This window comes from Brachycentrus maculatus, unplaced genomic scaffold, assembly GCF_059751285.1.
Source record: "Brachycentrus maculatus isolate JH-2025_06_01 unplaced genomic scaffold, ASM5975128v1 h1tg000234l, whole genome shotgun sequence".
NCBI classification, from domain to species: domain Eukaryota; kingdom Metazoa; phylum Arthropoda; class Insecta; order Trichoptera; family Brachycentridae; genus Brachycentrus; species Brachycentrus maculatus.
Genome location: NW_028280985.1, coordinates 186,176 through 202,571, shown reverse-complemented (window position 1 = coordinate 202,571; position 16,396 = coordinate 186,176). Strand labels below are relative to the sequence as shown.

General features: G+C 34.9%; 1 protein-coding gene across 3 annotated transcripts in view; it reads right to left on the bottom strand.

Annotated features, from left to right (window-relative positions):
* LOC148306624 (transcription factor AP-2-epsilon-like) overlaps positions 1-16,396 on the bottom strand; it is a 171,536-nt gene that overhangs the window by 97,773 nt on the left and 57,367 nt on the right. Inside the window, exon 1 of one of the 3 annotated variants that reach the window (XM_088264590.1) lies at positions 2,185-3,109. The exons of the other annotated variants lie outside the window; for them this stretch is intronic. Coding sequence (XP_088120716.1) covers positions 2,185-3,024 — 840 coding nt within the window. The 5' untranslated portion in view covers positions 3,025-3,109. Of the gene's footprint in view, positions 1-2,184; positions 3,110-16,396 lie in introns of those variants that run through there. 3 annotated transcript variants of the gene reach the window in all.

The following is a 16,396-nucleotide window of genomic DNA, read 5'->3' as shown; positions in this document are numbered from 1 at the left end:
AAAATAAGTCCATCGTTTCTGTGACGTCATTCTTTACCAACTTCCGAAAACAACGTTTTTACAAAGACAAATTTTCCAAAAAAAATGATGAATGTAAATATTGATTATATCGGCTGTTATAAACACAAAACGAGTCTAATACAATCCTTTATAGGTTGAGTATGTTAAATTATATATTCCTCCCGTCTGCAAATGATCCATTCCCCAAAAATCTATGTCCTATTCCCCAAATTGGGGAAAAACAAAGTCCCAATTCCCCACTAATTCCCCCACAATTATCCCAAGGAAAAAAACATGTTCTCTAAAAAAATTGACTACTTTTTAATTTAAAAAAAATATATTAATGCCCTTATTTTACATAAAATGCATAGTTATTAAAAATAAATTTAAGGCGTAATGCAATAAAAAAGAAAGTTCAGCATAAAAATCTGCTTATATTTTGTTACATGGTACACAAAAATAATAATTAATGACAAAATTTCACTTATTATTTTGTATCATAAACAAAGTTCAAAAAAGCACATAATAAATAATACTAAAACGAGAACACACAAAAAATATACTGTTAAAACATTACTATATTAATATATGGTAAAATGTTAAAATGTGTAAATGATATATATTCAAATGATGAAATAAGAAAAGAATGCAAGGCTGAGATAAGCATTATCGATAAAATTAAGAAAGGTGTGTTGAGATGGTTTGGACATGTGGAACGTATTAGTGAGGAAAGCACGGTTAAAAAAAATATGAAGCGAATGTACTTGGAAAAAGAAGCAGAGGGAGACCGAGGAAAACTTGGCACAATCGGGTATGTCAAATACTTGAAAGCGGCCGGGTCAGGAGTCGTAATGATCGTCAGGAGGAGATGCATGAATGTAGAAGAGGCGAAGAATGTTTGCAAAGACAGAGTGGTGTGGCGTTCGATTCTCTCTGCCTGCGGGGAAGCGGCGTGATGGTTAGTTAGGTAGTTAGTTTATGTTAAAATCCCCATATTTTCCCCACATAGTACCAATCCTTACAAATTCCCCAATCGAGTTGAGATTCCCCGCAGTTTGGGGAATCCCCCACAGATTGGCAACCCTGCCGGAGACGGAACAGGTCTCCCCGAAAAGGAATCGGGCAAAAACTAGCGACAGTTAATCTCGTTTGGACTCGCTGCAACTCTTGAAAACTTCCGCCTAAAAGAACCGCTACGCTCACCAAATTATCGTTGGGCAGGAATGCAACCTGCGCCGTTGCGTGTGTATTGTAATGCGACGCGCCGTGTGTGTGTGTGATGTCGTGCGTTCGCATCTCGGTGACCCGTATGGGTGGTATCGGACAATCGCTGGTGATCTAATGATCGAATCATACATCATCCACTATCGTCGGTTAGTATGGAAATTTCTTTTTGATTCACAGCATTTTGAGTGTGTCCGAATACTTGTTCATTATCTTCATCCAGGATACGACATTGCATGCAAATAAAAGAGTCGCCGCTTAAGAAAAAGCTTTCCTCAATCCAACATGGATGGCTGTTGTGAACTGATATGTACTGTGTCACGAGATTGACAAATATAGAAGTTCTAAAAAAAAAGAGTAGTTTGGTTGTCAATCATGGGTACAATTGGCGAATGTTGAACGCGTGTAAAGTATTCATTTGACCAGCTTGTGATAGGTCATACGCCCTGTAAATATGTACCCAGACTTCCACATTCTTCTTCATCTATGTTGAGATGTCAAAATTTCCTTTTTATGTTTTGCACTGACCGATAGTAGGTATCCCAACCCAATCTAGCTAGACACTGTGCAAAATTTTCGAAAATAAACGATTAAAAGGTTCCATCAATGGGTTCAGCAGCCACATTATGGTAATATCTATCAATTAACAATCTTATTTTACTTGGTACATTCCATTATTTCTTTGGATCTATTGTTTATAAATGATGCGGAATGCATCGAAACACTTGTCACAAAAAAAATAAATTATGTATCAAGTAAAACTTTAATTAAAAATGTCTATAAAGGTGTTTTACTATGGACGATTATTGTCAAGCAATAACTATTGCACAGGTATGAAATACAATTGACATGTATAATACAAACTTCCACAAAAACGTTTTGCATATGTACATCACAACTTTAATCATTCTCAGTTGATTCCCAGTTCACCACAAAATAAAAATGTTCTATGTGACTTACTTCATCATCGTCCTCAGTAGTCTGCGACCTGTCTTCTAAGATGACGAATTCCACTCCATCATCTTGAGAACCGTCCTGGGATCCATTTGTGATGATATCTTTATCGGCAGCCTCTGATGTTTGCGACATATCAAGATCAGTTGTTGAGTTGTCGATATCCGAATGTTTGGTTCCATAGTCCGTCATATTTGTATCTTCGTGTAAGTCTTCCATTTCGTCCCGTCGTAACTCCATATCTTGCCGAATTTCCATGTCACCTTCTCTCATTTCAATATCGTCGTGGTTGATATTGATTTCATCTCTTAGATCAGCTCTTAGTTCCATTTCGTCTGGGTCTTCTTTCGAGTGACGGTTGGTATTTGAAATAACGTGCGATCTTATGTCTAGGTTGTTTTCGGAGTTTTGACGTAGATCTAGCGAATTTCGTTGGCTGTTTTTGAGCATTTCCAAGTTGCTTCTCAAGAGATTGAAACTGCTTTGCCTCAAATCGAGGGTATCCAAGTTCCCGAGGACTTGTTGTGTCTTCAACAACTCGAGGTTCTTTTGCATCAAGGTCTGTCTCAAGTCTAAAGAGTCATCGAGGTTCATTTCATTCTGTTCGCTCTTCAAGAGTTCTATCTGCGCTTGGGTTTTGAGAATGTCTAGATGCGCTTGAGTCGTTTTGAGTAGGTCGGCATGTATGTCCAGTCCGTTCTGATGGAGCAACTTTCTTCTTTTAGCCAGTGGAGTAGAGGAATTGTGGTTTAGCATATCAGCCACGACCAGGTGGTCAGAGGCCAGCGAGTCTGGTGAACTCGGTAACTCATTCATCTTGATTATGGTAATGTTGATTGCTACCATTTACATTTTATGATCAATCACTTGGCTCGTGATAACGATGGTAATTATCTTTGGACAATAAATAGGTCATAATCTAAAACCACATTTCGACGAATCATCTTGCTGTAAATTACTTTTTTAATTCCTGCATTTTGATTTGTAACAGTTCATAATTGGTTTGAAACATGGGTCAATAAATCCACAAAACTTTTTTAATATCTCACATTAAGCCCGAACAAAACAACTATTGACACGAAAAAGGTATAAAAAAAACATTTTAGAAAACAAATCACATAATTTTAAATTTTTATCTTTATTTATATATAAATTACTTTCTTTACATTATTTATAGTGAGCGCAAAGATTTTTATTGCAAGTTTTTACGGTTACGTCATAAAGTTAATGATAGTAATAGAGTTTTAATGATCATCTCATGAAATTGATTAAAACTTTAGATTATTACGTTTCGATTACACAACCTGAAACTTTTCGCGTAAAAATGTTCATATACTAAGCGACAATTTATTATTTATTTAACAAAATACTTTGTAATTAAATTAAATAAGTTATCATAAGAATGTTTGCGACTTAAGGCATTCATTTTGACTAGATGATTGTACGAAACATTTACACACACACACACACACACACACTTATTTTTAGGTAATTAATTATGTTTTTGACGTTTGAGAAAAACCTTCATTTTCCCGCTTTTTCACCTGTCAAATGACAGGCAATGTTGCCAACGTCAAGTAAACTTTTATCATTACACTCGGGTAACTGCATACGTAGGCGACACGACGTCTTTCAAATTCGTAAAGAGAACGCGCGAAATTTCCGAACACGCGCGAATTCAAAAAGTCATAGATTCTCGGCAATCGAAGATGGCGGCGCTTTTGGACACGATTTTGTTGTTTTAGTTGTTTTTTTTTAATTATTATTATTATTTTAGAGTGTCTCGCGGCTATCACATGTTTAGCGGTGTGTAGCCGTTGTGTTGGCGGTTCGACTCCTACTAACTGTCGCCTTGGGCTGTTGTCTGTCGAGGCCCGCGGCCGCTAGAGAGAGATGAGGCGTCTGGACCGAGGCTTCCCTCTCTCTTAGCCGCGCAAAGGGGCCAACATGCGGTCAAATCACAGCATCTCGACGGGATAGAGACCATGGAGAGATATACCAAGTGTTGAATTATGCCTTGCTGTATCGTCAGCTGCTATGATGAATTTCTAGGAGACTTAATCCAAGCAGCAAAAAATAATATGCTGAATTAATACCGTACCTAGCGATTTTCCACTTCTGTATTGTAGCAATTAGTACGCTTGGACACTATCAATGAGGTTCCGGTTTCAATTACCAGAGGGGTCAAAATTACTTAACCAAACATATCCAAATCATTCTCTCACCTCGTTGTTTTATGTAATTATGTAATTAAAGATATTAAAAAAAAACTAAATACTTGTATTTGTTTGTTCACTTATTTGTTTTACCACTCACTACCATGAGTTTTATTTCATTACACACGACTAGTTTCGAAAACTAATAGATGTCTTTATCTACAGATGAAACTTAAAACTATTACTTTGAGCGATATAATTAATATTTCTAACACTTTCAGGAAAAAACAACGTAATTCATTAAAATACAGTTTGTTTAATTTTTATTTTATTTGTGTCCTTAAGATGAAAGGTATGCATTTAAGGGTTAAATATAAGGTATGATTTAAAAAAAAGAAAAAAAAATCAGAAATATCGAAGCAGGTAGAAACATCAGGAAAATCATAAAAAAATAGTTTAACGGGAAAGTCAACAAAAATAGGTTATACAAGGAAATAAAAATAGCATTGTGTCCATTGTATTTTTCCAAAACGACTTACTGACTTACAATACAATTAGTATAGAGATGAACGATGACGTAAATACAGGGTCCGCCATCTAAAGTTTTTTTTTTCAACTAGTGCTTATTTCGTGAATGGTAACACTTAGCTCATGTCTGATTTGACAGATAATTAGTTTTATCCTTCCGCTAAGCGAATATGGTTGTGTATACGCTTGAACAACGCTGGGAAATATTGCGACATTACTTTGAAAATCATGGTAATGTTGCAGAATGTGTGCGAAAATTGCGTACGGTTTTTGGAAGAAGAGAAGCACCGTCAGCTTCGTATGTTCGTTATCTTGTGAAAAAAGTGAAAGAAACTGGCATCCTCATCGATAAACCAAAGCGTGAAAAGCCAAAAACAGTGCGTACACCCGAGAATATCGATGTTGTGGCAGAAAGTGTGCGTGAAGCGCCATCAACATCAATTCACCGTCGTTCTCAACAATTGAACATTTCGGAGACATCATTGAGACGAATTTTGCATAAAGACCTTGGTATGACGCCATACAAAGTCCAATTGGTTCAGGAGTTGAAGCCAACTGACCATCCAATGCGTTTTCGCTTCGCTGAGTGGGCCTGCGATCGACTTACAGAAGATGCCGATTTTGCCAAAAAAATCATCTTTTCGGATGAAGCTCATTTTGATCTTGGCGGGTATGTAAACAAGCAAAATTGTCGTATTTGGGGCACAGAAAACCCGCACGCATACATTGAAAAGCCGGTACACCCAAAACGAGTCACTGTTTGGTGCGGATTTTGGTCCAGAGGCATAATTGGGCCATTTTTCTTTGAAAATGAGCAAGGAGTGGCCGTTACAGTCAATGGCGATCGTTATCGGGCCATGTTGAACGGATTTTTGTTCACAAAAATTGAAGAGGAGGATATTGGCAACATTTGGTTTCAACAGGACGGCGCTACGTGCCACACAGCCGAAGTTACACTCGATGTTTTGCGCCCTGTTTTAAAAAAAAAAAGTTATTTGGCGGACCCTTTATAAATAATAGAGATGAATTATTGAATTATTCATACGCACACAGTGTCGGATTTAGTAATTTAGAGGCTCCAGGGCATCAATTCCATACGGAAGTTGTTTTTTGAGCTTTGTAGTTTCGATAATCAACAAAAGTAGACAAAATAAAATGTTCAGGTATATAAATAAACATAAAATTAAAATGGATTTGCAAACTGAAAATACTACCAAAAAAATTGAGAATACTTACTTCATTAAAATAAAATTATTATGAATTTGGCATTAGTGTAAAATTAAAATTTTTAAAGAGAGAAAGAAGACGAATGAATGACCTGACGATGGAATGAATTTTCGAAACCGGTAGTCACGAATAAGTGTTACACAAAGTAAACAATGGACGACAAGGAGAGAATTATCTATCACTATGACCATGGGCCTGTTTGACGATTCGGCACTGCATACTTGATAAACAAAATAAATAACGGATAGGTAGGTACGTGTCCTTAACACAGATGGAGCATTGATATTTTTGTACCACTAACAAACGCGGATGCTGTTCTTCATATTGTTTGACATTTGCAGACTCGAGAGGTATACACACATACACCGCTCGTCTCGATCTCAGGTGCGTACACCTTGCTGTGTTTTCAGGGGTACACATACACTGACAACTAGAATATATTCTATTTTATTTATTTAGAAATTTTACAGAACAGTTACATAAATACATTTAAAATAATGAGTAATAAAAAACAAGTTCCATTTACAAAATTGAGTGATTATGCAAGGAAAGACATTTATTTGAAAATACCATAACTATGTAGACGAAACAATTTTCAGAAAATAGATTTTCATGTGTTTTTTTAAACGATAATATACAATATTATATTTAAAATGTAAGTTTGTTTTAAAATCACCATAAATTATAGTTAACTTTTAGTTAAATTATAGTGATTTTAAAACAAAGTTACATTTTAATTATAAAATCGAAAATCACAAAGTTATTGCTTCAAATATAAATTATTAAATAAAATATAACTTAGTGGACTCAAAAAATCAGTGTTTGATTTGACATTTAAAACATAAATCCTATTATTTCTTAATTCTTCTTTATTTTTGTGTTGTATTTCTCTACCACTGGTTTACTATCTCTGATACACCTACCAACTCGCTACTCACTGAGAAGTTAGTACCTGTTCTTGCACGAGAACTCAAACAATACATTATCGTAATCTCCAAATCCATTATTCATTTGTTGGATTTGAATAACATTCTGCGAAACAACACTCAAAACTGTGAGGTGTAATTGGAACTAACCAAAATAAGAAAGGAAGTAACTATTTGTATATCTAAAGAAAGAAATATGTATGAAGAACCTTTACACAAATTTGTATGCGGTAATACAGTTTAGTTCATGTCTGAACTGGACTGCAGATACAAATGTATAATTAATTAAAAATAAATGCAGAATTAGCAGTCATCGTAAGTTATTTTACATTTTATATTAAACATTAATTCCTAATAGCATAATGCCAGCCAAGATACAGAGAAAAAGTTTTAAAACAATTGCCAGACCCGCATTTCGTTTATGGCTCAGAATGACATGTATTACTACTCTAGGCAACAGAAACTGCTGGAATGCAAATGTTTAGATAGTCAACTGGAGTGTCCCTTAGGGACACAATGAAGTATTCATCAAACTTGATAAAGAAGCGGTTAAATATTAAGTTAAAAATATGCTTTTGCTGGGATATAGTACATTTTTTGGGCTTTCCAAAAATATGCACAACTGAAAATTGTCAATTTTTGATATATCGCTCACTCCTTTAAGAACGTCAGAAATCAAAAATCGACAATTATTAGTTGCGCGTGTTTTTGGAATGTCCAGAAAATGTACTATAACCCAGCAAAAGAAGCATATTTTAAACTTGATATTTACCCGCTACAGGGCAGAAAGTTTTGTTCCTGCACTTTTAAGAAAAGGTATTGTTTAATGATTTTTTTAAAATAAACTAAATATTTTTCAAATGGAGAAAAAACCTTCAGGTTTTACCTAAAAAGATCTGTTGTACAGTAAAGTTCAATAAGTGGCTTGATATTTATTTTTTATACATTGTATTATATTTTAAAACTTTCAAAAAGTTCTCCTGAAAAATCTTGTTTTTTGATTTATGACGTTCTTGAAAGGAGTGCGCAATATGACGTTGTTGAAAGGAGTGAGCGATATGTACACATATATATCTTTAATACAGATTTATTTTTAATGAATGATTTGAAGAATTTAGCACACACATTTGCTTAAAAAAACCAATATTCGATTGAATGATTTGACAGTAAAATAATTTAGCCAGAGATACAATACATCTTTTCAAACATAAACCTACCATACTCGAGGAGATTTACAAAATGGAATACTTGAATAATTAAATTGCACAAAAAATCGCAATTTAAATTATGACGAAGAAATGGTGCCAAATAAATTTCATCTCCGATTCTCTTCCCCTCTCGGCATTGGCGACCCGGCGACTGTACAAAAGGGAATGATTCGTCCTAAGTTTCTCGATTGCCTCTATTGATTTCCTTTTCACTTTTCGACGAGGTTGCTTCGTGCTGGAGTAGAAAATGGTCTTGGTCAAACCTTTTAATAACCAGTTCTCTGGTCACACACGTGTTGAATATCTTTATAGGTGTGTTGGTGAATGTATACATTTTCGTTTGTGTTGGTGCCTCGATGGGCTGTTAACAGTTATTCTGAATTGCTATAAATATAATATGTCCATATATGTTATAACTACTATAATATTATGATTAATTTCATTTTATTTTTATTCAAAACCCTATCCGCATCCCAATGGTGCATATGACACGGCATCATACAAACGTAGTGTTATCTTGATCGATAACACATGAAGGAAAGGTGATTAGCCCTCCGCTTCAGGTACTAGTCCAGGGTAATATGGAATAAATATTAGAGTGAAAAAATCACTTGTATTTATTTGACCCCCCTGAGAATCGAACCCGGGACCTCCAGAAGGGTAACCGAGCGTGCTGACCATTACACCACGGAGGCGGACATATTATTAATGGCATTTATAAATATTTTTTTTATGCTGACGACGCTGTGCTTCTTGCCGATAGTAGAGAAGACCTGCAGACGTTGGTGACAAAGGTGTATAATGTGTGCAAAGAAAGTGATTCGCTTATGAATGTTGGCTTGTACAAAGTCGTGGTTTTTAAAAGAGATGAAAATAGATCTGTAAAACTAGATGTACAATAAATGGGGATATTATGAAACGGGTATGTAAATTATTTCGTATATTTAGGAATAATATTTTTTTCTAGGGATGGAATGGTTAATAATGATAAACATATGTAAAAAGGATAGTAAATGCTGGGAACAGAGTGAAAAATGCAGTGAAATCAGTTAAAGTAAATAAAAATCTTTCAGATAAAGCTTAACTGGCAGTGCACAATGGAGTCCTGGTTGCAACCCTAATGTAGGGAAGCTAAGCATAGATTTGACAAAAAAAAGCATGAAAGTAGACAGAATGCAGTCCAAACGCCATCTCTCGAACGAATATGTGGCAAAACAATATATTATTACATTTTATTATCAGTTGTAATATAATTTTGTACTGGCATTACTAGGAGGAAATGCATTTTACATAATTGAAATAACAACTTTATAGTTTTTTCTACGTATATTTTATATTACCAGTGACCGGATTTTATCGTTACCGACATTATCAAACTGGTGGAAGGCTAGACAAAACTCTATGTTACCCGTACATATTTTTATATTACTAGTATTTTTTACGATAGCTATTTCGCTTTTGCGAGACGCTGTGATTGAAAAAAATCGGTATAATTATAAATCGTGTTACGAAATATATCAATCATAAAAGGATATGGAATTTTATAAAGTAAAGAGCAATTCCATAAATAATATGGGATAAATTTTGCACTAAAGGTTTGCTGCTTTACCGGGCGTTGATGTTTTTCTCATACGGGCGTGAATCTTTGATACAGAGTACTGAAAATTTGAAGCGTTCTGGTTTAATGTTATACACTGAATTTCCTATGTACACGGTAGATACATTTCAGATACTTTGTAAAAAAAATGCAAAAAAGTATATCATATCAGAAAAAAAATCGTTAAAAGGATATAGGTTTCCTTGTGTAAAATTCAAATCAGATTATCTATGAATTAAATTCAATTTTTTTATTATTATTATATATTGAAATCTCAAAATAGTTGCAAAATATAATGAAAAACGATATTAAAATTCTAAAAATAAATTAAATACCTTTTACACATGTTAATCGAAAAAAATAAACACAAATAATACTTTAAAAAATAACAAAAAAATAAATCATGTCACTCACAAGCATAAAAAATAAACAATGAGTGTAATTCTATCTCTAAGCACAAGAGCTTAGACTCTTTATAGGCGAAAATAGCTAAACTAATTTTAAGAATGTCAAAAGTAGAAATATCTAGCAAAAGACTTAAATATTTTTTTAAAATCTTGTAACTACATACATAAAATAAATAAATAAAGTATTCAAAGTTCCATATTCTTCTTCATCTATATTGAGATGTCGAAATGCAACTAAAATTATTCACCTAGCGGTAAGAAAGCGTAATGACTCATCCGGCTCATTTCTCTGCTCTTTGAACGCAGATTTAAAGGATTAAAAAAAAAACTTTTCGATAGAAAACCGTGTTAGATTTATTGGCAAAATAAAACATTTGATTATTTGCGTGTAGGCGTGTCCGGTGGTAAAAAGTCTCGATGATTTAGCGACCGATTGAAGGAATGGGAATTGAAAACACGGTTATGTAGAGCTGGCCACAAGTACCTCGTCCCATCGTTAGTCGGTGATGAATTACAACACTAGAAATAGTCGGTATTCTGCCGTGCGTTGGTCCCGCTCCTATACACCGGATTTCAACACTACAGCGGCGATCGTAAAGTAATCAATCAGACAGATTGAAGATATAGTTGAATTAATTTCGAAGATATGCTAAAACAATGAAATTCGGCATGGTATATACATCGCGGTGAGGAACTAAAGACCGGGTCACAACAGGTCTTTTTGAGATATTTCAGTTAAGGCCCAATATACCATAAATAAAAACTTTTTTTTTAATCAGGTAACATTTAACGTTCGCCTCCATAGTGTAAACGTCAGCAAGCTACCATTCTGTAGGCCCCGAGTTTGATTCCCAGAAGGGGGTCAAATAAATGTAAGTGATTTTTTTTCACTCTAATAATATTACCATGGACTGGTCCCTGAAGCGAAGGGCTGATCACCTTTATTCATGTTTTAACGATCAAGATAACACTGCGTTTATATCATGCAGTGCCCTATGCACCATTGGGATGCGGATAAGGGTTTGAAGAACATTTAATGCATTTACTGATTTGGTATTGAATTTTTAGAACTCCATATTATATTTTAAATATGAAAATCAAATCACTGATTTCTGATTTGATGAGTCCACTAAGTTGCATATTTCATTTTTAAAAACATTTTTAAAAATTGTGACAGTTGTTTCATCTTGTTACGGCGTTATCAACTACTGTACACTACAAGTAGTCTCAAATAAGTGTTTTGATTTTCATATTAAAACACTTACTCACTAGACATCTTCTTCTTCATCTTCTTGCTCAATGCTGAGCGTCGTGGTCTTCTGGAATGTCAGGCACTTGGTGCACAAGTCCTCTCCATTCTTCCCGGTCCTGGGCCAACTTGATGGCTGCGTTAGACATAGTAGACTCAAATCTTAACTAATGATTTATTGAATTACTAAGTAGACTCTTTTGAACTTTGAATCGAACCCGGGACCTCTAGCACGGTAGCCAAATGCTTTAACTATAAGACTGTGGAGACGGATAAAATCTTTTTTACGATTTGGCAAGTCTCTTCCTTCTGGTTCCATCCCAACTGTGTCTTTGTGAATGTTAGGGTCAGCCCTCCTCGTCCTCAGGTTATAGGTTGGTGTTCATGATAGAAGGACCTACGATTAAGTATGTCAATACCTGCATGATTTTTAAAATGCTTTTAAACAATATTGATGATATTAATTACATTAATTGATTCAGCAGCCGGTTTATGGTAATACCTATCCATTTTTAATTGAAGTTTTAAATACCACTATTACTTAAAATCCATTGTGACACGTGTTTCCATGCATTTCGCATCATTTTCAAAAACTAAGAAAGAGTGGTATTTACCAAGTAAAAGTCAAATTATTTATAAGTGATATAAATTTAATTTTGGATAGTAAAATGTGATTCATGCATCGAGATGCGGACCGACCTTAATAATTTTGAAGCAATACTTTCTATTAATATCTTAAGCTCCGTATCTACATGTCCCGCTGTTTCGTGCGGTAGGTACCTACTGCAAAGTGTTGCCATGTATTCAAGATTAGAAACTCGATTTATTGTTATGGCACGCTAATAAATTATTTATTGTTCGATTGTCGAAATTTACAGTTCCGAAAACTTAACACCAATTGTTTCAGATTTCGATCCTCGATAATATTGTGATCTGGGAATTCTGAATGATGTAATTGAATCCTCTTCTTCCTGACTCCATCCCAACTTGTCTTTGTAGACTGTCGGGGTCAGCTCTCCTCGTCCTCAAGCTGTAGGTCCTTCTATCATGGACAACGTCACCTAGGTCATGCCATTGAATCATGTTATCTTTCTAAAGCATCCATGAATTCTTTGGTCTTCCTCTAGATGTCTTCCGAAGAAGACTCATGGTGATTGCCTTGTTCACAATATGATGAGGTTCTCTGCGTCCTATATGCTCATAATATCTCAATTGCCTTTCCTCTACCTTAAGTACTATTGATGCCTGTTACGCCCAGGCTTCCACGAATACGTGAACTCTTTATTTGTCTCTAAGGGACACTCCAGCTGACCATCTAAGCATTTGCATTTCAGAAGTTTCTAGTTGCCTAGAGTAGGTGTTTTACATCGTCCAGCATTTGGAGCCTTAAAGGAGTGCGGGTCTGACAATTATTTGGTAGACTTTTCTAGTTAATCAAACTGATGGCATAGAAAGAAGGGAGTTTAGGGAAGAAGGTAGAAAAAAATCTAAGGATTGAGGTTAGATGGACAGTTAGGATTCTAATGATGTTTATAGTAATGTCTCAGACGTTTCTTAAAAGTTATCATATATTTAAAGAGAAAGATTTCCGCCAGCCGAGAGGTATTTGGATCAATGCGGAACTTGGTACCAGACCAATTAACGACCGGATGTAGAACATTCGGGTCTTATTTCTTGATCGAGAGGCGACGTAAAAAACGCACTACGCTCGCGCATCCAGCATTCAGCATCATACCAGTTTGATAGAAATAATTATTGTCATCACTGATAAAAATGATTATTTTTACGATCGATAAACGGCGCCGTCGCTGAAGAGCGACTCCATGTCGCAAATTGAATTCGGCAGTAATGGCAATAACACAGATGTAAATCTTAATTATTTTATTTTATTTTTAATTCCATCTTGTAATTTCCCGTTTGGATGTAGAGCAATAATATTTATTCACATTATTTTGAGTGTGTCCAAATCGTTGTTTATAAATTGTCGGCAATAAAGAGCGTCGATTCAGAAAATCAACTCTGTGTCACAAATTGAATTTGCCAGTAATGGCAATAAAAAACTAATTTTTCAATTTTCAATTTCAATTTATTCAACAAAAAATAATATATACATAACAAACAATATTCAAGGCGTATATATTAAATGTAAAAGTAAGCAAGAAGACTTAAAGGTGTAGAAGAATCCCGCTTCGGAAAACTCCTTCGGATACATGGAACAGATCAATATTCAATGTGATATTGTTCAACATAGCGGTAGCTCTTCCTACAGGCATAACCATCGGCAGGTTGGTCCTGTGTATAGGAATGTGAAACAATCTATGCCGACGCTGTCTTAGGTAACTATCGGGAACATACAGACCAATGCTCCGGATAATTTCAGGATTATCGATCGTAATTAACTAACTAACCATCACGCCGCTTTCCCGCAGGGGTAGGCAGAGAGAATAGAACGCCACACCACTCTGTCCTTGCAAACGTTCTTCGCCTCTTCCACGTTCATGCATCTCCTCATACATACCCGCCGATTGTTTCGGCTCCTAACCTGACCGCTTTCAAGTATTTGGCATACCTGATCGTGCCAATTTTTTCTCGGTCTTCCTCTGCTCCTCTTTCCAATTACATTCGCCTCATAAATTTGTTTTAGCGTTCTTTCCTCACTCATTCGTTCTACATGTCCAAACCATCTCAACACACCTTTTAATGGCATTAACACAGATGTAAATCTTGATTATTTTATTTAAGTTGGTGGAATTCCATTTTGAATTGTTGGGTAATGTATCTAAAATTAAACACCGTTATTGGATTGAATTCTACCTTTGTTTACATATATATAATAATATGTGACCCGTTTCGTCTTATTAAGACATTATCAAACACTCAATTATTTTATTATTTTTTAAGTGTGTGTGGGCAGAAGACAGATCTCCTGGCTCCAGAATATACGAGATTGGATGGGGATCAGGACCGTCGAGGGGCTGTTTAGAGCTGCCTAAGATAAGGACAATTACTCTCAAGTCGACGTCATGGGAATCTGATACAACGTACACAGAAGAAGAATCGAGGTTCAAAGTGTTATTTTTGCAGCGGTCAATATTCTCAGATCAGCAAATGCATCAATATTTTCCACCGAAAAAAAGATATATCTTCGATATCATTAAAAAAAATATATCTCGTTATTCTCACAGACTTGTACGATAATTTTTAGACAACCGTTTGACGTAATCACACATTTGCGTCTATTTTTTGTATATTTAAAAAAATAAATAAATAATATTGGGTACGGTTCGTCTCCCAGGCGCTTGGATTCTGATTGATCTAAAGAGGATTCCAAATCGATTTGGAATCGAATAATACCTTCGCCGACTGGTAACTGTATACAATATTATGACCATATCACGGAAACTGGCCAGGGCTGTCAAAATTAAGTGTATTGTCAATTATTATGTCAACTGTTTATGTTTTCTTTTGTTATTATTTTTACTTTAGCTCTTAATTAAGTCTGCCTATTAATCTTCTTAACCTTTGCTGTATTTTATTATTACTGTTTACTTTTAACTTATTTGACATATTTTTTTTTAATAACTGTGAATTTTTTAAATTGGAATATTACAATTACCTGTTTTATTTGTTATTCATTATTGTAAATGTATTTATGTCAATGTTCTGTTATATTTCTGAATAAATAAAATAAATAAATAAATACATTGAAAGCTTAACTGGCTAATGTATGGAATAGGCATGGAATTGGCAAAAGAATATTGAAAGTAGACTGAATGAGATCTCTCAGTGCGGGAAAACGCTGTATTGTAAATATTCAGAAGGTGGTATAAATAAATAATGCAAGGCTGAGATAAAGCATCGATGAAATTCAGAATGGTATGTTGAGATGATTTGATGGCCATGTGAATCGAATAAGTGAAGAAAAAACAGTAAAAAAAATACGGGGCGAATGAATTTTCATAATTATTAGGCAATTATCATATCAATCCCAGTGATATATAGATTTAGAGAGCGATTTTTTAATTATTTTACCAATATTTAGTTGTGATACATAAGCCACGATATTGACGATTATTATGTGATTTAAAAAAACTCATATAATATAATATAATACAAATACAAATATTTTATTTTGATATTTTTAAATATGTAACAAAAACGAATTTACTTAAATTTTGAAATCATACAAACAAATTAATGCATATTTCTATTTTAGTAGGCCTTAATGCGGTGGTATGGACATGTGGAGCGAATGGATAGCGAGAGAATGACTAAGAAAATATATGTGGCGAATGTGAGAGGGAAAACAGAACGTGGACGACCGAAAAAGACTTGGCACGATCAGATCAATCAGAACCTAAAATCTGGCGGTGTCAAAAGTCTGCGTAATCGGAGGGCATGTATGACTAGATGTATGGATGTGAAGGAGGCGAGGAGTGTATGTCAGGACAGATGAGTGTGGCTTTCCATCCTCTCTGCCTACCCCTTCGGGGAAACGGCGTGATGGTAGTAGTAGTAATAGTAGTTAATTATAAAGATGTAAATGTCCAGACATTCGTGTATGTTGAGATATCTTTCCAACCCTTATCCGCGCCCAATGTTGCATAGGGCACTGCATCATATTGACGCAATATTATCTTGATTGTTAATTATATGAAGGCAAGGTGATCACTCCTGCGCTTCAGGGACCAGTCCAGAGTAATATCAAATAAATATTAGAGAGTAAATTCGCTAATATTTATTCTCACCCCCCCTGGGAATCGAACCTAGGACCTCCAGCGCGGTAGCTAAACACGCTGACCATTACACCATGGAGGCGGATGTTGTGATACCAATATTTAAAAAAAATAATAACTGTCAAATGGAAAAAAATCCGAAATGTATGAACAAAAATTTGGGCACACTTTATATATCGTGTAT